The sequence below is a fragment of the Alosa sapidissima genome, chromosome 2, assembly GCF_018492685.1.
Source record: "Alosa sapidissima isolate fAloSap1 chromosome 2, fAloSap1.pri, whole genome shotgun sequence".
NCBI classification, from domain to species: Eukaryota; Metazoa; Chordata; class Actinopteri; order Clupeiformes; family Clupeidae; genus Alosa; species Alosa sapidissima.
The window spans coordinates 20,471,986-20,496,830 of NC_055958.1; the positions used below are offsets into that span (position 1 = coordinate 20,471,986).

At 44.2% G+C, this 24,845-nt stretch overlaps 2 protein-coding genes across 5 annotated transcripts; both read right to left on the bottom strand.

Annotated features, from left to right (window-relative positions):
• Nucleotides 1–22: 22 nt before the first annotated feature.
• Nucleotides 23–12,897, bottom strand: osbpl11 (oxysterol binding protein-like 11). Of its 2 annotated transcripts, none has more exons than XM_042082250.1 (13): nucleotides 12,470–12,897; nucleotides 12,082–12,150; nucleotides 11,777–11,952; nucleotides 11,556–11,635; nucleotides 11,103–11,294; nucleotides 10,418–10,616; nucleotides 7,855–8,000; nucleotides 6,903–7,037; nucleotides 6,048–6,507; nucleotides 5,593–5,779; nucleotides 3,177–3,359; nucleotides 2,701–2,854; nucleotides 23–1,980 (listed from the first exon to the last, which is right to left on the bottom strand). In XM_042082250.1, exons 1-13 carry the CDS (start codon nucleotides 12,586–12,588, stop codon nucleotides 1,897–1,899), a joined length of 2,184 nt encoding a protein of 727 aa, XP_041938184.1. In that variant the 5' UTR covers nucleotides 12,589–12,897; the 3' UTR covers nucleotides 23–1,896. The 2 variants fall into 2 exon arrangements, with proteins under 2 accessions (XP_041938184.1, XP_041938176.1); XM_042082242.1 differs by having other exon boundaries at nucleotides 6,903–7,043.
• Nucleotides 12,898–14,237: 1,340 nt separating this feature from the next.
• On the bottom strand, nucleotides 14,238–22,698 carry lmln (leishmanolysin-like (metallopeptidase M8 family)). Of its 3 annotated transcripts, XR_006026973.1 has the most exons (18): nucleotides 22,353–22,698; nucleotides 21,880–21,977; nucleotides 21,738–21,768; nucleotides 21,526–21,608; nucleotides 21,281–21,398; nucleotides 20,675–20,853; nucleotides 20,278–20,383; nucleotides 20,039–20,133; nucleotides 19,704–19,821; nucleotides 19,438–19,545; nucleotides 19,160–19,236; nucleotides 18,961–19,071; nucleotides 18,516–18,648; nucleotides 18,148–18,307; nucleotides 17,791–17,921; nucleotides 17,239–17,449; nucleotides 16,743–17,010; nucleotides 14,238–15,174 (listed from the first exon to the last, which is right to left on the bottom strand). XR_006026973.1 is itself a non-coding variant. In XM_042081762.1 (17 exons), the coding sequence occupies exons 1-17, from the start codon at nucleotides 22,482–22,484 to the stop codon at nucleotides 16,916–16,918; spliced, it is 1,902 nt and encodes a 633-aa protein (XP_041937696.1). In that variant the 5' UTR covers nucleotides 22,485–22,698; the 3' UTR covers nucleotides 14,238–16,915. The 3 variants fall into 3 exon arrangements, 2 of the variants coding, with proteins under 2 accessions (XP_041937696.1, XP_041937695.1); XM_042081762.1 differs by having other exon boundaries at nucleotides 14,238–17,010; nucleotides 22,437–22,698; XM_042081761.1 differs by having other exon boundaries at nucleotides 14,238–17,010.
• Between the last annotated feature and the right edge of the window lie 2,147 nt (nucleotides 22,699–24,845).

A 24,845-nucleotide genomic window follows, 5' to 3' on the forward strand; every position in this document is an offset into this window, starting at 1 on the left:
AAAAAAAAACAGAGACAAGAACTCCTCAACAAATATATTAGCAATTTTATTCATTCATCAGGACTTCTCAGGCTACAGGGAGTGTTGTTAAAATATCAGTGCAATTCACAGCTCAGCAAGATATACAGTATGGAATGGAGAACACAAAAACAAAAGAGGGGGCATGGGGGAGGACAAGAAAAGTCCAGGGGTCACATCTCACAATCCTCAAGTAGACAGAATGCGTCCTCAGCTCTGTAGCGAGCCCAGGAGGGATATGCGTACAGAGACGGTGGTGTGTGTGTGTCTGTGTGTGTGGAGGGGGTTTCCCTCTCACCTCTCTGTCTATATTATGGGAAAGCTGAGGTGGGGAGATGGAATGCGGTGGTGGGGTGGGGTTGGAAGACAAATACAAATAAGGCACCACAAGTTTCTCAACATCCTGCATTCACGCCACGTGTTGCTAAACTGGGAGCAAGCTTGATTCAAACCATTACCAAAGAACTGATAACCACGCAGAGAGTTAGCAGGCATCCACCAACTAGCCCTGCCTTCGTTAGCTCACAAACAGATGATGCACAATGTTCATATCATTTCAAAAACTACTTTTCCCTCTGTCCAGAGCGTTCACTTGATCCAGTTACAATTGAAATTCAGAAACAACAGAGAGAAAGAGAGGAGAAGTGAGAGCAAGGGGAGAGCAAGGGGAAACCAAAAACCCAAGTGAACACAAACTTTCTCTCCAACGTTTGATTGCCCTTGAGAACAGATGGCTCGAGACGAGGTAGATTCATACCAGCGAGAGAGCATAGATGAGCAGTTACATGCATAATGCAACTCGGGTGGCGAGATAAGGGGGGCGTGGAATGTCGAGAGTGTGCAAGTGAGGCTCCCAGAACGGCGTCCAATCACAAGTGGTTTCCACGCCACTCGGCACTCTGAGAGGAGGCCCTCGGAGCTTTACAGGGGAGAGTGGGTGTCTTTGGCTCTCACTGGTGGCTCTACGTACAGTACAAACCAGCCTTTGACCAAACCTCCCTTGTCTTTCCTATCTGAAAAGCTGTACTGTGAGCATCAGTTGTTGATCGGACTGCTGCTCAAATCCATTCAGAAAAGCCAGAATCCATCTGATTGGTCACATTACAGCTTCACACTTCAGAGAGAGTTCAGCAACACATAAGAACTGGTTGCTTCTTCATGCATAACGACTGCAAAACACATTAAAAGCCAGAGCCTTTTTACATAGTCTTTAATCAAAGGTCCACAGCATCCTGCAACAAGAAAATTAAATATTCCCTTCGTTGCTGAGGATCCTTCATCATTCATCATACCCATCAGCATATCAGTTAATTTGAACAGTTAATTTATTTTCATTTTAAAAACTATATTTCAAATTTCAGTTTAAAACTGAACTGACGCCACAATCAGTGTTAAATGTGGCACCAGTTCAGATGGGAGAGGAAAACAAACAAACAAACAAACAAACAAAGACAGACAAACCAACAAACAACAAATGAGACGGGTCCAACCACCACCCTATAGCACACCATCACTCATTGCACATAAACAACAAGCACATCTCATTTAAGGCAACGTCAGCAAAAGGATATCTGTGTGCACCCAGGGACAGTCCAGAGAGCAGTCTGCACATAAATGATACAAAAAACAAACAAACAAACAAAAAATAAAACACAAGAAAATCTCCAATCGAGGGGATGCAAAGAAATCACAAGTGCCTCACTCTGCCAGGAGAGCAGTTTCCACCATTCCACGATGCACGACAGTCTCACACCCTGAATAAGCAAATCATTTGAAGAGTGGGTATGGGGAGGGGAGGGGAGGGGGGGGGGTTCTGTCCTGAAGAAATGGAACGTGTGATGTAGGGGGGTTGGGGGTGCGGAGAGCCTCATGGGGAGCTCAGAGATTGGTCTGAGAGGTGCTCAACGTCGGGCTCTGGTCGGCTGTCTTCCACAGCGGCTGATAATACACCCAGCCTTCACCCTGTGGAGTGGATGGGAGAGAGGACAGATTAGAGACATGATGCTTCAAAGAGGACCATGGAATCTCTACATGGCTGACAAGTCATTACCAAATCTCAGAAATGAGTGGACGTTCTGTTTTGAGGCAAAACAAGCTCCGTTTTTTATTATTTCAGAGAAGATGCATGCGGTAGTTGAGCAGGGGACCATCATGCCCTTGATGACATCAAACATCAAAAAAGTCCTGACAGACAATAGTATTCAGCAGGTAAGGATGTGGAATCTGTGCCTATGATAGACTACCTGTCTCCATAATCTCCAACAAGCCTAAATCAGCTGACTCAAGCAGAAAATCGTGAAAATACAAATTAAAATTTGGGATTAAGGTCTCATACGCATAAGGATGTAGTACAGCTTTGAAATCAGAGATGCAGATCTTGAGAAGCTTTAGCAAAGTGGAAAAAGCTGATTGATGAAACTAAAGCTGACTGATGAATAACTATCAATTATGAATCATAAATGTGTTGTGGGTTTTTAGCATTATTACTTTGGTAGTCTATGACCAGAGTACACATTCTTCACACAGGTGCTGAAAAAATGTATGCATGTCTCATTTTTTGTTAGACCTGAAATTTCCATCTTTTATCTTTTTCCATCTGTTATGCAAAACCTTTGAAAATGAAAACAAATGAGTAAGTTAGGTGACCAATATACAGTATTCAGACCAAACTGTGGCGCCTACTTTTCTTTCAAAGCATTTGGTCCTCCAGGGCGTGTGGGTCTCTGTGCGATGCCTCTCCTCGGCCCTCTGCCGCTCCTCCAGGAAGCGCTTGTGCTCCGTGGCCTTCTCGATGTCCCTCTGCCTCAGAGACTCCGTCACGTGCTGCCACAGGCGCCTGCACGCAGCACACCAGACACACACTGGTCAGGCCCACTCCACTGCTCAACTAACACTACTCTGAGCGAACTCAACTCAATATACTAACTGGTCTCAGAGCAGCACTGTTTCAATCAAGAAGTGACAACAACACTCAAATAAACAACAATGATGTCTGTTTTTTAGTGCTTTGTTTAGCATCAGTGTTGCTTAGCCATTTTACATAACAAAGTCATATAAGAGTTTGGTTCCAAAGCATGACATGAAAAGAAAAGGCCTGGTCTTGTCATGCATCAGTATGTTAACCAAACCCCTGAGGTCTCTTCTGTGTCTGACCTCACCTGGACTCGTAGGGGCCCTGGCTCTCCAAAGGGCGCACGCGCTTGCGGTTGACGGGCAGCTTGGTGACGTCGATGATGCGGGTCTCGCCCGTGGTGTAGCTGAACTCCAGCACGCCGTTCCACTCGCCCTGCACTCGGCACACCACCACATTGGTGGGGTTGTGCTTCACCTCGGCGCTCACTCTGCGGGTGGGGGTGGACGGGCAGACAATCAACTTTTTGGACTCACAACTTAAAGGTGCCCTTAACAGTTTTTTGACCTTAACATAACACGATGAACTGCACTTCTGCCATTGTCCACCTGTGTAGGTGATTACCAACCTAGCAACTTTCTAGTTTCGGTTAGGAAACTGCCTCCACCCTCCCCCCTCCGTAATCGAAATGCAAAAGAGCAGCTATACTACAGGAATTCAGAGATCTTTTTCTACAGACTGCTATCGGTGCATTTCCTCTTTATTGTATCGGAGTTATGGTCATACTTTGTTGCAAAAGACACATATTTAGTTTGTTTATTATTGCGCTTCTCAGCCAGAGGGGGAACCCGAGAGCAAATCTTGTTAAGGGTGCCTTTAATTTACATACAATAACTACATTACATTAACTACATTACATTAACTTAATTGACACATCCATACATTGGTGAAGTCTTATTGGGGCCAAATTCAACAGTCATTATAGAGAACGGGGATATATGGGTGGACATAAATGGTGTTTGGAGAAAAGTTCAGGAAGTTGTGAGGGTACTAAGGAGATGTATGCATGAGGAGATGTATGCATGAGATGTTATGTACGCTACGTCTACATTATGTCTTTTGTTACGATTCGCCCCTATCGTCCACATTCGACCATCGTATCAGCGTCTCCAAAGTGGAGCAATTTGGATCCGCTGGAGACCCCGAACTCATTTTGCTCCGCAGCCGTATCGGACGAATGTGGACTGTGTGTCTGCAGTGTGTTGCGGAACAATGTGAAAAGAGATGACGTACAAGCCCATGTTCCCTTCCCTGATTCGTTGTGCTCGTTTCACGTGATGATGGCCATGCTGCTTTTGGAGAAGTAGCCTACATTTATTCATTTGACAGCCATACAGTGAATGGCAACGGATTATATGCAACTTAAAGCAGAGACTTTCTAATGAGAAGACGCAGCACTCAAAAAAATCCTCCATAGAAATGCATGGGGCTAGTTTGTCACGCTAATATGGCCGTTGTTTACACATATCCCACCCCTTCCTCGGCAAAACATCGACATGTGAATACATTGAGCCAATCATGTGGTGTGATGTGAATACATTGAGCCAATTATGTGGCGTGTTGTGCAGACATCGTGCCAATCATGTGTTGTGAACTCGCCGCTGGAGCAAGGTTGGTGTCGTGAAGCCTTGCACACACGCTTATCTGCCAAATAGGACGCCCGATGAGTGCCCAAAAAGCGTTGCAATATGGCCGCCGAGTGGAGGGACTTGCCTAAAAGGACTTTGCTGTAGTTAGACGCTGTAGTATTATTATATAGCCTTCTGTAACTGTGTATGTGACACATAAATCCCTCTTGATCATTAGAAGCACTGTGTAGGCTATGTTCTATAATGTCCATCACATGAGGTAGGCTATTTTATTTGTTTGTCGTTTGTTGACAAAGCTACCTGGCATTATATTGGGAATTCCTTTAAGTAAGTAGCTGGAGTAGCCCTATTCCACTACAATCAATCACAGCGATCAATAGGCTCATGCAAAGAAGCATTCAACACATCAAAGGAAAACTTATCTAAATGTCTAAGTTGATTTCGTTGTTGCATGTTCTTCAGGCCTATATATTGACTGATATTTAAAAATAACTCTTGTGGAAAGGGTGTGGGCATGACTAAAGCCTACTGCTGGAAACAGTGACTGTGGACATGCAAACAAGCGCTGACGATGTTAAAAGAGTGGGAGCAATAACTTCTGACGTAGTAATATGTTCGTGCAGCGCGGTCACATGAAAAGCGAATCAAACCAATTATCCTACCGAAGTTGCAGCATGCTCACCGCAAAAAAACACGGTTGTGCAAACTCGGTTTAAAAATATGTAGCCTATGAACAGCGGGACTATATGCATCCATACATAGCCTATCCTTGGAATTGCCAAGAAGCTAGCTTTAAACTTTAAATAACTCTTAGTGTTTGTTTGTCGACAAAGCTACCTGCCATTATAATGTGAATTCCTATAAAGTAGTATGCAAGCTGTCTATTGCACCCAAGCAGTAAACAAACATTGCCCATTTCCCCCCACTTTTCAGATTTGATCTGATGGTTATGTATTCCCTTGTACCCATACTTATTGACTGTGCGTTTATCATGGTTTTCAAGAATTTCATCCGAAAATCCGCGTTGAAACTGATTCAGTGTATTCGTGTAGCTGTGCACTGCTAGAGCTTTACCTGTGCAGCTTGCCACCATAGAAGGGCTTGGTCTGGAATGTGATGGCAGCCGAGTAACCCGTCTTGGTGCAGTTAACGTTGACCTTTCCCCCCAACTCCACCCAGGGGACAGTGAGGATGGAGCGGGCGTAGGCCGAGGGCAGCGTGAAGGTGTATTCCTCGCCGTGCTCCAGCAGATGCAGGCAGCCTGAAAGCAGCCACAATCAAAACTTTATATTTAGACTGGTTTCAACTAGGACAACTTGCACTCGAGAAAAACTTCAAATACAAACACAGGCTTACATCACTATGCTCACCTACAACAACAAATACAAAACCAGGACACCCAATACGTTCTTATGCCATTAAAGGTGTATTACAAACAATTTAGCAACAAAGTACACCACTGAATCTTTATCTTCTTCCAAGAAAACCCTTAGTAACGGTGCAGGACGCTGTGAGCTGGAGCCCCTCACCTTCCCCCACCATGGAGACGCCGATGGACATGCCCATGAACTTGCTCTTGGTCCACACGTGGGTGTTGACACAGATGCTCCTCTCCTGGCACTCGGCGTAGAACCCAGAGACGGGCGGGTGGTGGGACACCTGCTCGGCCACGAAGCGCAGCAGGTAAGAGTCCGAGGCCTCTGGGGGGCCCGGCGGGGGAGTGCCGGCCGCTGCGCTGCCCGCCTCCGACTTGGGCACCCGCCAGGAGCAGTTGAAGGTCTCGCCGATGATGGGGTTGTAGGGCTTCTTGGCGATGGCGCCCTTGCGGCCCTCGTGGAAGGAGGTCAGGTAGTACTCCACGAAGCGCACCATGCGCTCCAGCGGGCTGGGCCCGTCTGTGATGGCCACAAACAGGTCCGGGTGCGACATGAAGTCCGCGTACATCTCCAGCAGCGAGCGCTTCTCCAGGATGAACGTGGGCAAGACCACCTAGAGGAGGACAGCGTGGGCCATGGGCCAGGTTTCAGGGATTAGACGACACATAGGTATATGATAAACTTATCAAGTAAAATATTAGTACCGAATAACATTTATAGTCATCTCTTAAAATGTGGACCATAAAGTGGATGTTAGGGCTTCCTTAGCTTTGCGAATTTTAGTCACTTGGGTCAGTTGAAACAAGTTCTCTCTCTACAGTGCTTTCAACAATCAACACTATTTTTTACAAGAACCTATGCCCTACAGGAAGCTTGACAACAGCTAATCAATAAACTAAAAATAGACTGGACTGCATCCAGTAGACAGAATGCATTTGTCAGACAGAGGTGAGGTGAAAGCCTGAGGATGAGGATGAGGAAAAGAGTGCTGAGGGATGAAGGGCCCACCCGTGTCAGGTCCATGCCCAGTTTGAGCTGTGACAGGAGGTGCAGGATGACGCTGCGCTCCTCCTCCTCGGCAGCCAGCTCCTCCTCCTCGTCCGGTGCCGAGTCCTCCAGCTCCTCGTCCGCGTTGATCTCCTCCTGCTCCTGACGGGGCACACAGCACAACACAGCCCCAAGCTCAGCAGTCTGCCTGGGACAACTCTGCACACTTAATGCCCTCTCTTATACAGCTCCATGAATGTTTGGGGCCACCACAAAAAGGGACATCCAGAAAAGCATTGCCTTAGCCTGGGGAATAGACTTTTATCTTTTCCTCAATGTGTTTGGCCTGATGATAAGCATCAGGGAGAGGTTTTGGGAACGGCATCACTGCACGTCTCATTCAATCACATGTCTCATGTGATCTGATCACATCTGAGTCTGGCTGCTCGCCAAGCGCTGGAGTTTCCTTTAAAGCCGAATTAGCAGACTTCTGCTTCAATTTCTCCCTCTCTTTTTCACCAACATGCCTGAAGGGTGTTCTATTCCACAGCAGAGGTGTTCATGTAACAGACGTAATTGAGATCAGACGATAAGGGCAAATTCTGAGAGCCCGAGGCACTAACATAAGCGGGAAGGCTATGTTACAGACACTGCCACATGGGTTTTGGCTCAAATTAACAAGGCCTTACAAAGGACTATGACAGGATGTACTTTTCCAACACATTACACAATACACTCACAGCAATAAAGTGTCATTCCTAAAGACATAAACTCTTTTAAATAAGAGGCCTTTGCACTTTGTCTGGAATTCATGAACACAACAAACAGCTTCAAATTGCAACTCAAACTGCATTTTTTTTTATGATGCCTTCACAACAAAGAGAAAGTGTGTGTGTGTGTGTGTGTGTGTGTGTGTGTGTGTGTGTGTATGTGTGTCTCGGGGAGTCAGCCGATAGCTTAATTGTTGTCTTACCCCGACGGCATCGCAGGAGTCCATCTCCAGGGGCTCCAGCACGGCCCCCTCGGTCTTACCGGCGTCATCCTTGGCCAGGCTGGTCAGAGAGCCGCCGTTCTTCAGCAGGTCAGGCAACTTGGGCTCCAGCCACTCGATGGTGGGCCCTGCAGGATGCATGGAGCTGGGCTCAGAGGTGGTCATGTTCCCCCTCCCCAAACACACACACACACACCTGTCTTGGGCCCCTCCCCCACCCCTAACTCACACACCCAGACACTCACCCACACACACTCCTGAAGCACTCACTCCCACACAACCCCGAGCCTGACCACTGTTACAGCTCCTGCTTGCTGCGTCCAAATGTGACAGCGGTGGCGGAGGAGGCAGCGACAGCAGCAGCGAGCACCAGCAGCTGCTCAGTGGCCCGCGGACGCACTGGACAGCTACCCCACTGCAACCTGAGCCGCCAGGTCAGCGTCCCCACGCACGCTCCGCCCATACCTGCCTGCCCCCCCCCTCTACTCTATGTTAAAGGGTGAGGGGTAAATGGCCCTAGTTCCCTTGACCCATCTGAGAGTGTCTATGTTAAGTGGTGGGGTGATAATCAAACAAGCAGTGGCAGCATATATCTACTGTGTATGTCCTTTAAGGAAATAAGCACAAATACTGATATAACCTTATCAATTGTCTATATGCTCCCTTGAATTCCTTGCTTGATAAAAAATGCATGGAATGGTAACTGGATGCCTGTTCCTCGAAACACATAAACACGACACGAAAACAAACAAACCCACAACTCTGGGTATCACCGTGTGACCTGCATGGCCTGGATTCACATGTGAGACCCAGAAATGGGGTGAATGTGGGACAATAACGGGAAGAAAAGTGGCTGGCTGGCCACAAGAGACAGAGGACACCTTTATGCATTAGTAAGAGCTTCTGTTCCAAGACCTGACAGCAACGCGGCGGTACAATTTGGGAGAGATGTCAACACTGCTGCTGCCCGGCAGCTCTGGTTTCCAGCACCGGCCTATCAGAGGAGGATCCAGTTCCTCATCCATAATGAAACAATATTCCACTGGCTGGCACGGAGCAGAGGTCGCATATTCTTCAGAAGACCTAGGATTAGCATGACCTAGGATTAGCCACCGGGCGCTAGCGTGCCAAGCTAATAAACGCGCGTCGCAGGCCAGTGGGCCAGTCCTTCTGCTTCTATTTCTGAAAGTCCTGCCTCTCCATATGCTTGGCACCAGGGAGGGGAAGGGAGCACTTCAGGTTTCGGATTTTGGCTGAATCTTAATTACCTGGCCACAACATGGCGCCCCTGCGAGGCTCTCTGTCAATGTGTTTTAAGGTGTTCGATAACTGAGGGGGGAGGTGATTTAGGCCAGATCTTATTTAAACAGTGCATTAAGCATCAAGCTACACAATTAATCTTTTAATCAAGCAACAACATAAACATAAACTGGTGACAATATTTATTAAAGTAAATAGCATGTTAAAATCCATGTCAACCCATATAAGGGATACTATGCAAAATGGTTTTGATTAACCAATGGGCTTACCTTCCAGTCAATAATATCCCCACGATCCTCTTATTTTGCTTAAACTTACAGCACAAAACTATAGCAGACTACACATCAGATTAGATTATGTGTTTAGTGCATGTTCCATCTCACAAACAAAACCCTATTTCAAATATGACTGGTTTCTGCCATTCTGCTCTTTGTGTACTGAGAAGTAAATCTACCAACACTGACGGGGCCTGGACTTACTGGTGGATGGATCCATCTAAAGTAATCCAATACAGTGTCTATATGCAAGAGCAGCCAACCCATTATTGGGTTGGGCAAGGGTGTTACTCCTTCAAAAGGAAAAGCAAACTAATACAAGACTAATACAACACACCTCTGCCCAGGCTACAGGCATCAACCCACAGTTATGATAGCTGTTATCATTCACAAGGTGAACATCACATGTGCAACTGGATTACATACAATTAAATAGTACAACAGAGGCAAGGAGACACTCCCAGGTCTTTAAATAGTAACTACGACTGGATGATCCACATCATAGCATAATGGAAGACTGAGCCCATCTCAATGGAACCTAAGTAGACATCAGTAGACATCACTGTCTGAGGCATAGTAACCGGTGACCCTATCCGGTTCTTAAGTACAACGTCACGGACAATAGCTTTTTCGTCAAAAAAAAACATTTTCTAGCGCAGCCAACCATTAACCTGGTCACCATCACCTCCGTTTTAGTGAGAGTAAAACAAAATAGCATAACTTTAACAGAGTAATTACTGTAGCTGTGCAGCCAGATGATATAATTAAGTTTCCACGAAAAATAGTATTTTATTAGGTTGAGGCAACTAGTGAGTAGTATGATGACATTTTTTTAAAGGCTAAAAGTTGTTTAAAGTTGTTTTAAAGACAACTGTTCCCTGAGTACCCAGGATTATATCGCCCATAACCATGCAGTGTCCTTTTGATCATTATGTCTGACATCAAAAAATGCAAACTGCAAAGCAAGCAAACAAACAAAGGAACAAACAAACAAGCCCCTGCTCTCTCACCTCCCAGGGGAATCCTCTGGCGCGCCACCTGCTGCAGCTGGAGGATGTGCAGGCAGTCGCTCAGGCAGGTCATGGTGGCCAGAGACGTGGCCTTGAGCAGCAGGAGGTCCTGGTCCAGGGGAGACGGCCCGGCGGACGGCGGCAGGCCCTCGATGCTGAGGATCAGGTCCCTGTGCTGCCCCTGAGCCTGATTCATCATCTGGGTAAGGAGGAGCAGAGAGTTTACTAACGGTTAGGTGTTTGTTATGAGCTATCCTAATGTGGCAAACTGACTGAGTTCAAAGTGCTTGCTGTGCCTGTACATGCATACGGTCAAAGAATTTACCATACTAATTCACCAATACAGAGTCTCCTCTAATTATCTGTTCTGAGTATGTGCTGAAAAATGTCATACACTGTTTATACAAGGTCCTGGCCAGTTAATTGAGAGAACACAGTGACTCAGACCAAGCAATAAACAATTCCAGCCAAGCAACATAATGTTTCAGAAGTACAGAAGATTTGAGTTTACTTTGATTTCCTGAGCTCAAATACCAGCAACCTTTTGCTAGAATTACAAACTCTATCTTCAAGCCCCTAAGACCTTATCAGTGGATGTGCTCTCTGTATTTCACTGGTAACAAGATGGTGGCAATCAGCAGTAAGTAACCCATGGAAGGTCCTGGTAACGTCACTGGGGACTCACCTCTCGGGCCTCCAGCAGGTGGTCTGGTAAGAGCGAGCGTTTACTGGAGTAAGGGGAGGTGGAGCCGCGGTGCATCTGGGAGATGCCAAAGACGGAGCCGGTGTTCTGGCTAATGCTCCGGCGCTGAGAGCTGGGGGAGCCACTGCCCTGGGAGGCCACAGACAGGCTGCGGCTCTTCAGTGGAGGGTTGGTCTAAAAAGGATGAGACGTGCAGGTAGATGACAAAAGACCCATCACAAAAGTATTCTTGCCTCAAATATCTCTATTACTATGAATCATCACATGAATCTGGATCACAAAAATACTTTACAGTATTTACAGGCTTTACCGTTTACGGACATAATCTGGTGAATGTATTATAGCCATCTTGGCATCTTAATTAGCCACTGGATTGTGTTTGTGGTCAAATCTCCAAAAAAAGATTAGGCCTATGACAAAGCTTCAAGTAATTACCTTTCCCATGGCTTCGGTATGATGTTGTGTGCATATCTGTAGCCGGCTCACCCAGTGCTGTCTCTCTTTGGCATCAGCAGCTGTGTCAGATTAATAAGGGGGAAACATTTCACAAGTGAGAAATATTGTTACTGTAATGATTTATCATACATTTTTAGATTCATACATTTGTATGTGTAAGGGGAGACTGGCAGAAAGAAAGGGTAAGAGGGGGTAGTTACCTCTGAGTTTGTACTGCTCTCCACTGATGGCATTTACAGTGAACGTGTGCGAGTCCTCATCACTGGGAGAGATCACTGCACCCCCCAGAGGTAATGTCCCTCGTGGTTTCTGAGATCGTGACTGTTCATTGACAAAGTACTCCAAGACCCCCATCTCATTGTTTAGGACAAAGAACCTTAAAAGTAAAAAATGTGTGGGAGCACTTAACTTTGTTGTGGAATTCCAAACAATATAATATACTGCACACCATGACAGATATCAGAAGAAATAACTTCATCATCCACACCGCTCGCTTTAGACTCACCTGTATTGCCACCCAGTGACCAGGTTGGTATACTTCATCAGATAGCCATCGACATTTTCCATGTGATCGCTGTAAAAACAAAAACAGGGTGATACAAGACCACGTTCTTGGATTAACCATGGGTGTTAGACAAAACATTAAGATAGCCAGGCCAGGCATGCGAATACCGACTATGACAAAACCGAATTTGTGTTGTGGTCAATTCTGTGCAGAATGAGATGGTGGTAACACATACCCAATCCTTTCGCACGTTTTAAATAGCACACACTTTATTGACAAGTAGTTTCGATAACGTACAATCGGGTGTGGTAAGGAGCAGTGGCACTGATTTGTGACACCAGTAACGTTAGTGGTGGGTGGGTGGCTAATGTTAGCAATAGCAAATCACCTGTATTGCCAACTTTTAGAGCTTCCTCTTGTAATGGAACCCTGTGTCCTGCTCTGGGTTAGGCCATCGAGTTTTCCTTCGCTTTCAGACATTCGTATTCCTGTGGTTTCACCTTGCATGGTTGCCCTCCCGGCCTCCCGGAGAATGCCAGATTAACGTTAGATGGATTTTGCACCGCGATTGCTAGCTTCCTGTGCTACGATAATATGACGCTAAGTATATAGATTCCTTGACTTTGTACGGCAAAGACAAGCGTTCCGTCTGTTAACGATAACATTTATAAAACTAATAGGCAGAAGGGGCAAATTGCAGCTGGCCTTTCTATGTTAGCAGGCTTTAAAATGTCTAGTGTCTCGTTAAAACATCATTAGGGCAAATGTTTACTCCGCTACAGGTCCTAGGACCGCCATGCCTGACGTGCATTAGATAGGAAGTCAACGCACCTTCGGATCACGATACCATCAAAAATATATCAAAATAAAATTATTGCAAAACACCAACAGTTAAATTATGGGATTCAACGACAAAGTTGAATATAGGCCTGTACATACATAGGCCCAGATGAACGTCTGTGGTAAACGGGAAAAGTCCAGGGTTTTCCCTTTTCAGCAAACCGTAGATGAAATTATACTTACTGGAACTCTATTTTAACAACTTTTATTTTGACATCATAGAGTGGTCATGTGAAACTCCTACAGAAATCGTGACATTTGTTTTTCTCAACTTTGTGCAACATTATTTTAATTATTGCGTATTGCATATTGTATAAACATTTTGTTGAATGATTATAAACCAGTATTAGATAGACAGCAAAATCCAAGTTAGGGATAGCGTTCGTTAAATAACGGCAAAATCACAAAGCTAAACATGGTAGGCTAGTAGGTTACTTTCAGTGGATCTCAAAGTGTGTGGGGGCGGGTTCCACTAGTGACATGTCAGGTGGGCGCGATGATCAGGAGGACATTTTTTTTTTTTTTATCTTTATTAATGCCTTTCTTTTTTTTTTTTTTTGACAAGATCATAGATTCAAAACAAAATAGCCACACACAAACATAGGAGTCATAAACAGACCGACATATGAATTAAAATACGATCACCCTTTTGTCCAAAGCAAAACAATATACTTAAATTTAACAGGGAACAATTTAAATAGTTGGTCAGACTGCATTAAGGAGTAATAAAATAGCATCTGATCCAGCAGACCAAAACAGGAAATGCAACGTGGAACCAATTTTTTTTAACATTACCGTTTTTCCGAGTTGATGGGAGTCAGGTGGGCCTTCCAAAGTGGGAATGACAGAAAAAGTTTGAGAACCACTGCTTTAGGCCATCAGTGTAGCAACGCTTTCCCTAAGAAAATAAGGACATTATCTTACTAACCATAGACAAAACATGCTATCTGTGCCCCCCCCCCCCCCCCCCACAATTTGTCTTGAATCTTCTCAGAGCAATTAATTGTGATAAGCATAGGCTAATAAGTTGCCCTAATCAAAATTTACAATGGACACATATCTAGGCCTGCAAGCAAACTGATGTTTGTAGCCCTAATCTAGTGCTAACCTGCATAGACATATCTTTGTGTTATGCATTCATATGTGTTAATATCATGTTCAGTCCAATTGCAGTTAAAAGATATATACACATATTTTTGTTGTCTTTTGGTCAGAGCAGAAAATGAAGAAAGATTATTATTAGACTCACTGTAGGAATGACACTTTGTTCGTTTTCACATTCATTGCATGCCATCAGTTTTTTAACAGAGAGACTATTCAGAGACAAATTTTTTATTCAGTTATAAATATCTTAAGACAGAAGACATGGAAAAAGGGAAAATGTTGAATGGCTGTTTGAAAGTACAGAATCATTTTTTCTTGGCCTCAAAGAATGCCTGAGAAAAAGTAAATTTTATTACTTTAACAATTTCTTTAATTTGCAATCTATACAGATATAGTAAAGAAAAGCCAGTATCTTCCACCACAAAGTACTGTTAGACTATCAATCTCTTCAGCTAAGCAAACAAATTCTACTGGCCACACAAATAAATTTGTTAAAAATGAAAAAGATGTCTATGGTACATCACAAATTATATCACACATTTCTATCACATTAAAAAAATAAATAATTGTAAAACCAAAGAGATCATGTCAATGTTACACATATCAAGTAAAATGTAAGAGACATGATCTAAACCCTTAGATTACTGTATATATAAAACGGTATGCACTCTCACTCTCTCTCTCTCACACACACACACACACACACACACACACTTCTACTGTAGAGCCATCAGAACTTTTTTGTTACAAATGCTTCAATAAAATATAGCTCACAATCGTCATCAGAGGTCTCCATTAATTCTGTCAGATCAGGGATAATATTATAATTCACATCAGCGCCAGACAAGAATAACAAGTAAAACACTGCATATAACGTTGTGTCCTGAATTAACCAACAAGAGGGGAATTCAACTTTCAATAGCATTAACAATTATTATATGATGTAATAATACAGTAACAGAGGTCAGAGTTGGATGAGCATAATCAAACTAGTAAGTGTGTTTACAATAATTTATACAAATGCACAAATACAATACAGGGGGGGAAATAAACACTGAATTAATCTCTGTGAACTACACTACACATGAAAATGTGGTCCTTCCATTTAGTCAGTCATATGGGAGGATACTCCCACATTTCAGAATGTATCTGAAAACAAAAACACAACAGAGATGTTCAGAACCTACCACATTACCACTTTTTTTAGAAATCATTTAGAAAAAAAAAAGATATCATGATTGGTAGGCATTGTGGTGCAGAATTCCTAAATAAACGGCCACTGTTCTCAATAGAACTGGACTCCTGGCATATTAAGGCTCATTTGTTCTGTGCGATAAAAATCACTACTGGCAAAGCAGTTGATGTGGGGGGCTGGGGTTTAAATAGATATATATACACACACATACGTATACACATAAATCATTGCAAGTATCGTGCCAGCCCTTTCCATAAAATCAATTTCTGCTGTAATTAAAAATAAATAATTAATATAAAAAAATTGAAAAGTAACATTCTGATAATCTGTGCAACTTCATTTGCCTCCTGACCCATTGTTAGCAGTTCAGGAATAGGGTTTCTCCTTCAACTGTAAACAACACAAAGTATGTCAGCATAGCTGCCACCGCATAACCATCCGTGTGGCCGATTTTATATCTCCACTGGGTTTCTAAAGATACTTCATCTTGATACATGGAAAGAAATGTAGAAATAAATTAGCTTAATATAAGGGTGGAAAAAAGGTCAAGAATTAAACAGTCTGCAAGGAGGAGAGCAAGTTGATTCTTTGTAAACAAACAGCAGAAGTTTTGAGCCTCTGCGGTTTAACTTTACTCTAGAACTTGAGGCAATTGACATGTTTAACATCTCTACATTTCTAAATGTTCAGCAGTTCAAATGTTCAACAGCTGGATGGAGTGCAGGATAAAAATTATATTCAGCCAACTCCACTGAACAAAACGTAACTACAGATGAGTGTCACTACACATTTTGGGATCAACATAACATAAGGATCTGACTGAACAGAACTACTGGTTGTTCAACCAAGGAAAACATGAGGAACCATGATTCAAATCTAAAATCTTTTGTCCCATTTGTAGCTAAACTTGATGTCCTTCACATTCACATATTTGTTTTACGGTACTTGCCTAATCTCAGGCACACAACTCACATTATACACACACATACCACTAGTTTCCAGACCAAACAACATTAAACATCTTCAAAAACTCAGCACATTTTAGAGTCTTATACCATATCCTAATAGAATCCGGGCAAGCGGCTGTCTTGTATGTCTGTTTTATCGGTAAATTTTGCTCGCATCACATCCTGTTAGGAGATAGTGTTAGCCACCATTTTTGTTTACCCAATGCACAATTACAGAACAACTTTCATACCAATCCATCAGAATCATAGAAAACAAAGTTTGTATATTTCTCCCTCAACAGAAAAGCACAACTCTTGGTCAGCAGGAGGACAGGGTATTTGCCTGACATGTCCCCAGTACTGTAGAAAATGCTACCTTCTCCCTGGGGATGGATGGACAGTTGGACGTCATTTAGCACCTTGCGCATCAAGAGAACACCTGCCTCTCTCCAGCCCTGGAGCCTATGGCTTCTGACAGTGAACTATGACATCCTGGCACTTAGCTAGATTATAAAGGAGTGCAATCAATGGCTTTTCCCACAGCATCTCTCTGCCACAGGCTCTGATGGGTGTACCTCCCTGCTTGTTACAGTTGGGACCATGGATGTGAACTGCTGTTCTTTGCGGAGATCCTGCTGCACTCAGGTTCTCTCCCCCTGCAGCAGGATCGGGGTCCCAGTAGTTCACGGGCTGGGAGCTGGCCCTCGGGTTGGACTCCCTCCAGGCTCATGAGATGGGCTAACCCCTGTTAGCCACACAGGAGGTACCCAGCCAGGAGGGGGGTGAGGTTTAACAGCAGCAGCCAGAGAGTCACCACCAGGCCGGAGGAGCTGGAGCAGGGGTCTGCGAAGGGGAGACACAGAAATACCATTAGAAGAGATGCTCAGAGTGAGGTGTTCATTAGAAATGCTCACTGATTTACGCACTGTATAGACATTTGCATTACATCCAGCATTAGTGATGAGTGTAATTTGGCTGATAAAAGTAGCAAACTGTGAACTCTTAGCATGACAGCATCCCTTAGTTGGTATTACAGTATTGGCTCGTGGAACAGATCGACAGGAGGCTCACCAATCTTAGCGCTCCGTGTGTTGTTGATTAGCGGCAGCTGGTGTGGGAGTGGGCAGGAGCCGCAAAAGTCTGAGCAGGCAGGGCAGACCAGCATGCCGCTGTAGACCCAGTCGTTGGAGCGCACGTTGATATTGAGGAGCTGGCCAGCTTGCCCACACAGAAAGGACTGGCCTTGCACCCACACTGTCAGCCCTTGGTCAGAGCAGGACATCTGCAGAGGAACAACACACACCCACAGCTAAGGCTCAACCTCTATGATCAGCTGTACAATACTGAGGAGCCCTGCAGGGGAAACAAAAACAAAGACTGGGCCTGACATCACAACAGCGCTGCAGGACAGGAAGGGAGTGACCTGACCGCTCCCTGGGCTGACCTCACTGACTCACATTCTGAATTTGGACAGCAGGTGATGCTACCAAAATCTTTAAAACAGAGAAGGAAAATGCCCTGTGGTAGAATGGACTCGTGGTAGAGTGGCGTTAGAGCTTTACACTGCGGGTGAAACCAAAGAGCCGGTCATCCTGACTGAGTGTCACCGCAGCGTTGGTGTACCTTGTAGCAGCCGCTGCCCCAGTCGGGGTAGGTCATGCGTCTGGTGCACTGCTCCATGGTGAAGGGGGACTTCTGGTACAGACACACTGAGTTGGGCCCATACTGCTCTGCCCCATAATTCCTCCATGCGTCTGCAAGGCAGTAGCAGTTCAAGTTACATTACTCCGGGAGTACATGTACGTAGAACTGTACAGTTGTACAATACTCTCAGGAGGGATAATCACACATGTAATGATAAACTAGTACAGAGAATACACATATTGCTCATTGACCTCTGAAACGGCAGCACAATGAGTTTTAGCAGCATGCTAAAATAAGCAGAGGGTGTGTGTGTGTGATGGCTTAGTCTTGCCTCACCTGGCTGGTTCTCCTGGATGCGGCAATAGGAGCTGCGCTGGTACTCCCCACTCAGGTGCCAGCTGAACTCCTGACTGAACGGGCAGAAGTCTGCGATCTCTACAGCACCACCGTACGAGGGCAGCTCCGACGATGGCACACCAGCAATTTGGTCAAAATACTGCAGGGGGTCAGATGGCTCGGTTGAAGATGAAAGGGCGCTTGTGTGTCATCAATAAGCCACTCAACCAATTTTATGAGCATTGTTTATGTATTGAGCCACACTTTACTATGAATTCCAAACATGCCTGAAACAAACCAAGTGATTCTTACTTCCCCGTTTATTACGTGTCGTGAGTGACTGTACGGTGTGCCGTGCCCTGTTTTACCTGGTACTCCAGGGGGAGAGCCAGTGGGTATTTCTGCAGGTTGCACACGGCCACGGCCAGCTGGTCCTGCCTGCAGGTAAGCTGGAGGGGTGTGCTCCTCACAGAGTCACAGTATGGGGTCAGACTACGCCTCCTGGGAGAAACCACAACACAGGTCAGACACACAAGAGAAACACAACGCCCTCTAGTGGCCTTTAGTGAATGACAAGGTAACACAGGGTGAAATATCAGGCAAGGGTTAGACAATGCTCCTTTTGAGGGGAACATCCCATATTGGGTCAACCCAAGCTTTGTATAGCAAACTAAAGGAAGACAGATTTCCAGAATGTATACTACGGGCTCCTGTATTAGGCAATGCATCAGGCCTACCCAATGGTGAAGCGTTATTAGTAATTACTTGGACCTCCTACATATTTGCAAGGTTATGCGCCATCCATTGTCTTACGTCCGCCGCTGATGGTCCATCCAGAATTTGCAGCTCTTCATGACAAAGTCACATCCCAAACCTTTGCCCCATTCCAAGTTCTCTGCCATGCTGTAGTTTGCTCTGTACCACCTAAATGAGTAGGAAAAATGAGTAAACCGCTTAACAACTACAACTGTTAAAAGAATGGCTCAAATCTGATGTTGCAGGGAATCCTTACCCAGTGTCCTCCATTATGGCTAGCGTTATTCTTGAGAACACTCTGTTCTGTGTGTGAGATCCAGTCATCGCTTCATTCTGTTAAAAGCAATGGTCGAGTTTATTAGAATTGTGTAGAGCAATTGGACATGCCCACTCACTGACACTTTTCATGACATTTAGGAGACCAAGCAACTTCTGCATCAGGCTTTTGAATGTGGGAACTATTTTCACGTGTTTCTTGGCAGCAGAGCAACGTTGCCCAATTTCAGGGGCCATGAGGCTCCCAACAGCCCTTACCTCAAGCAGCCTCTTCTCCCAGTGGTTGAGTTCGGTCCCCATCCCCCCCTGGTTCTCCAGCTCCATGCCCTCCAGGATGGGGCAGTCAAAGTGCCTCCTGGCCTCCTCCTGTGGACACACAAGACAGGAGCGCGAGATGGAACAGCGGAGCCTTTGACTTAGCATGAATAAAATGCAGAATAAGTAATACAGCACTTAGCACTGTGCTTAGGCTAGCAGGAGCTGGATTTAGATGTTGCTTTGCTGAGCACTAAAAGCAGCCTCACCACCACGCGTGGGGTCACCAAGAGGTAGACTTCGTGCCGGACCATTCGCTGGCCGCGAATGTCCCATAGTCGCGTGGCCCTCCGAATCACCTTATCGCTCCACTGGAACAGTCCTAAGCTGAAAGAATAGATCATGTCATTATTAAAACAAATCATGCAGTTTGACAGACAATGAAGTTATGAACAAATTGTGATCTATACTCCACAAATAACATCAATTCAGGTGAAAATTGAAAGAATCAAATTTCAGACAGCAATGAGCAGCTCTGAGGCTGGGGTCAATATTTTCACCATTCAATTTTCTGAAAACAGAAGTGGTAAAAGTAATAGGCCACCTCTCATTGAAGGCTGGTAAGCCACTCGCAAAACGCTGGGTAAGTGGTTTCCCATCATCATCATGATAGAATGCAAAGAGCCCTGCTGAAAAACCCTGTCAACAGAAACACACACACACACACACACAGCAATCATCCACTCAGGTCAACTGATATGACTACAGGACAGAACACAACGTTTTAAAAAGACTTCATGTTTAAGGGGGATATGCATTCTTTGGGAGCGTGAGGGCATTTACCAGGGCATGTATGATCTCATGCTTGACCGTGGACAGCATGCCTTCAAACTCCTGAGGTAGGGTGGAGATCATACGGGGGCACAGATTGGCATAACCAGCGATGGGCCTACCAATGTTCGGAAAAGAGGGAATAAAGTCAACATCAGGATGAAGCTTGAATATCAAATTTCAGGAACATCAGCAACAAAAACCAAACAATCCAGGAGGCTCCCATAACACAGCTTGCAGAGGTCATAACAAGGTGCAATACCCACTCAGTACAAGCAGTAATAAAATGCATGTCTTGCATTGTTCAAAATGGGTGCACAAATGTTAACAGCCACAAAAGGATAAAACAAGGCATCTTGGTCAGCTTTGTGTTTGTCCATGTGTTTTGCGTGTTTATGCTTTTGTGCACCTGTCCAGTTCAGACTCCAGCTGGCAGTAGGCTGCATAGGCCACAATGTTCTCCTGCCCACAGCGTTCCGTGGTCACGGCGCTCACGTACAGCACAAAGTCCGCCCCCTCCACCCCGTCTCCATCAGGGGGCCCGGCCGGCCCGCACGACTTGCCCGTCTCGCTGCACACTTTACATTGCTGAAGAAACAGAAGAAGTGGAAGTATGCGATCATTTCTTAAGCATTTCCCTAAATAATCAAATCAGATGTGGAAGCAGACAAGTGCTAAGAGTAGGTAGTGGCAGAGGTAAAAAATGTTTCCATGTGCCATTGGACTGGATGAGATAGGACAAGGCAATGCCTCAGTATCCTTAAAAGATGCTGACAGAATGTAATCACAGACTACGCAGAGCATATGGCCAATGTCACCACCCCCCCATCATCCTGCTCAGTCTAAATTCCTGATCTGATTAACTGTTGCAGGCCACTTAGTCTGTGATGTGGATGTGTAAAAAAAGGCTCTCTCTTGCAGTTGCAATGGCCAACTTGGCAATCCAATTAAAAAAAAAAAAAAAGACTGATAGAATGGCACTAAAAGTTTTGGATGATATATTAACTGTGATTACCTGCAAATGGTGCTCTGGAACAACCACTGGTCCACATCTGGTGACCTGTGCACAGGCTCCCTGGCAGTAACGATGAGGGTCATCTTTCTTCCGCAAGTACTGATTGGTTGCACATTGTCTAATTGGGAACGGTTCATGCACAAATTAGGAAACCAAATAACAAGGAAAGTTATGCCCATGATATTAAATATAATAAACTACCTGTGTATGTGTGTGTGTGTTTGAGAAAGAGAGGCAAAAGTTACCTGCTGAGTAGTACAGGGCCTGCTCGTCTTCGGACTCTGAATGCTTTCTGAAGATAATCGATTGCTTGAGGAAATAGCTTTTCCTTTAGAGGAAAACAAACCATTTACAACCAGAACATAAGCCATAAGTCTACTTAAGTTTTCCACTTTGACTGAGACATCACAAGAAATACAAGTTTGGGACTGTTTGCAAGAAAGGTCCATCAACATACCTTCACAAGTTTCCCTTGGTCTTCAGGTAGCCTAACAAAATATTGACATTCAGAATTCAATAAAAAGAAAAAAAAACGGACAGCATAATTGCATGTGCAGCCCACTCATCTTATTGGTGAAGACAATATGGGTATTACTTACCTATCAACACTTTGGTCATAAATTATCTTTATATCTAATTGCTGATCGATGCTCCTTTTAGTGAGTCTTTCTGGTTTTAGATACACTTTGTGAATTACCTATAAAGAATATAAAAGCTAAAGTTAAAAAAACGTGTGTTGTCATTAAACATTGAGGATACATATTTTAAGCACCGTTTGCATGTAAGTGGCATGACAAGTCTCCAGAGTTAGCCAACTCTAAACCTTGAGGTAATTTAGTAAATTCCTTTTCACGACAGTGCATGCTTAACGTTAACGTTATTGCACATCCAAAAGCTACACTTTACTTAGCAAACTATCAACAGCGTTGAACCAGAGCCCATCTAAAACTCCTGTGGTTAGCTAGCTAGCAATGGCAAGCTGCCTGTCATAACGAGAATTAGCTGCAGCTTGGATTAAAGCGTTAAAACGCCAAAACCACTATGAAAGTTAGTTTGCAATGAAATGGCATACCTCTGAACGATGAGGTACTTCATGTTTACAAATATGACACTGTACAACTAAAAACAGGAGAAATAAAGTATAAATCCGGCTAACGTTAACAGATCCAAAGGTCTTCCCGAAGCCGCTCAGCCTTGTCGCCATCGTATGAACCTGGCAGCAGCTGGCTACGCGACGTCGACACCGGTATTTCAGTTGCTGCTTGCACGACAAGGGCACCTATCCAATTCATACCTCAAATACTTTGACGAATTGCAAATTCCTGTCGTTATTAAAAAAAATAATCAAATGAGAAGCATATTATCCCTCTTGCAACATTTGAGAGCTCCCTATCCAATTGCGACGTCACTTCCCTAACAACACAGCTCAGCGTGCGAGCTCTCTCGACCCCTCCCCCAACCTCCTGTCATCCACCCTAGTCGATAGAAATAGATCTCAGCATGGGATTTTTTAATTGCTCACTCTTCGCCATCCAAGATGCAAATAAAAAAATGATAATGTAGTCTTTCTTTAAACGGAACACAGATACTGCAAGTTGGGAAGACTAGTTTGTATCGTACTAGGCCTAGATGATTTTAAGCAGCTATATGGAACATGCCTAAAATGACGTCTAAAATGTGACTGTTATTGTATGGCTGTGTAGTAGGGGAGATTATGTGAAAAATCGTTACGCGGTGGATAGAAGCATGAAATTTGGTAGATATGTTCCTTGGGTGATCCTAAGACATCCTAGAAGGGGTGCCCAAAAATATCTCAAACAGGAAGTGAGATTTTGAAGAAATTCAAAATGGCCGCCCATACAAACATCTGATTCAAAAGCCACCTTCACAACCTCTTAAAAGCTTGAAATTTGGTAGATATGTTCCTTGGGTGATCCTAAGACATCCTAGAAGGGGTGCCCAAAAATATCTCAAACAGGAAGTGAGATTTTGAAGAAATTCAAAATGGCCCCCCATACAAATGACATCTGATTCAAAAGCCACCTTCACAACCTCTTAAAAGCTTGAAATTTGGTATGTTTGTTCCTTGGGTGATCCTAAGACATCCTAGAAGGGGTGCCCAAAAATATCTCAAACAGGAAGTGAGTTTTTAAAGAAATTGAAAAATGCTGCGCTCCCCGCCACAAAATTGGCAGCTAATCCAAAGACCACCTAAACAACCTCTTAAAAGCTTCACATTTGGTATACATGTTCCTTGGGTGATCCTAAGACATCAGGGGTGCCCAAAGAAATCTCAAACAGGAAGTGAGTTTTTAAAGAAATTGAAAAATGCCGCACTCCCCGCCACAAAATTGTCAGCTGATTCAAACACTACCTAAACAACCTTTTAAAAGCTTGAAATTTGGTATGTACTGTATGTTCCTTGGGTGATCCTAAGACATCCTAGAAGGGGTGCCCAAAAAAATCTCAAAAAGGAAGTGAGTTTTTAAAGAATTTGAAAAATGTTGCGCTCTCCACCACAAATTTGGCAGCTAACTCAATCACCACCTAAACCTCTTAAAAGCTTATATATTCCTTGCATGACCCTAAGACATCATAGAAGGGGTGGCCACAGAGGCCACCTAAACAACCTCCTAAAAGCTTGAAATTTGATATATGTCCCTTGGGTGATCCTACGTTATCCTGGAAGATTACTCCAAGAAATCTCAAACGGGAAGTGAATTTTTAAAGAAATTGAAAAAAGGCTGCACTGCCTATCCACACAATTGGCAGCTATTTCAAAGGCCACCTAAACAACCTCCTTAAAGCATGAAATTAGGTATAAGTGTCTTATAGATATGTCTCTGTTTTAAGCAGACAATACGGTTACACTATGGCTATCTATATATCCACCAATTGTCTCAAGGATACTATAAACACAGACACTCAAGCACCTCAGGCAGACCTCATAAAAAACATACAATTAAGCACACATGTCCCCTGCAACTTCTTAAGACACAGTAAAACACCACACTAGATTACATTAGTCCTAGTCTACATACTGCATATTTGCATCTATTCACATGCTCTGGCACATTGGCATAATACTGTGCAAGGCAACCCAGCATCCTGGCATCGGCACTTTCGAGAGCAGAGAGGCTCACCTTTGCTGCCACATTTAAGAGGTTCTCTACATACTTTGGCTGCCTCTGGTAAAAGTGTCCATAAAGGTGTCCAAAAATCATCTAATTTGGTCCATCCATATTTTTCAGGAGAAGGCACTGACTGGGTAGCCTGCAGACCTTTGGACCAAATGCTAGCTTAGTACACTGCTCTATTTGAATGCTGTATCAGTGCAGCCTGTGTGGGAGGGATATTTTCCATTGAGAGACATATTTGAGAAAACAAGTCCTTCCTGAGATCATTGACTTTTTCAAGATCCGTTTTCTTATCGTAAAGAACACAAGTGTACTTCTCCAGCAATGCAAACATGTTTGATTCCTGGCTAAGCAGTTGAAAAGGATTTGCTGTCATAGCAATGAAGGCATTCTTTACTTCTAGAAATGGTTTCCATTGGGCCCACCCT

Coding starts and splice junctions, on each gene's coding strand:
- osbpl11 (XM_042082242.1), bottom strand. CDS start 12,588: ATGCAAGGTGAAACCACAGGAATACGAATGTCTGAAAGCGAAGGAAAA. Junction 11,295..11,555: donor ATACCGAAGCCATGGGAAAG/GTAATTACTTGA, acceptor CATCCTTTTTAG/ACCAACCCTCCACTGAAGAG. Junction 8,001..10,417: donor CCAGAGGATTCCCCTGGGAG/GTGAGAGAGCAG, acceptor TGCATCCTGCAG/GGCCCACCATCGAGTGGCTG.
- lmln (XM_042081761.1), bottom strand. CDS start 22,484: ATGGCGACAAGGCTGAGCGGCTTCGGGAAGACCTTTGGATCTGTTAAC. Junction 21,399..21,525: donor GGCCCTGTACTACTCAGCAG/GTAACTTTTGCC, acceptor GTTCCCAATTAG/ACAATGTGCAACCAATCAGT. Junction 17,922..18,147: donor CATCCAGGAGAACCAGCCAG/GTGAGGCAAGAC, acceptor ACTGCCTTGCAG/ACGCATGGAGGAATTATGGG.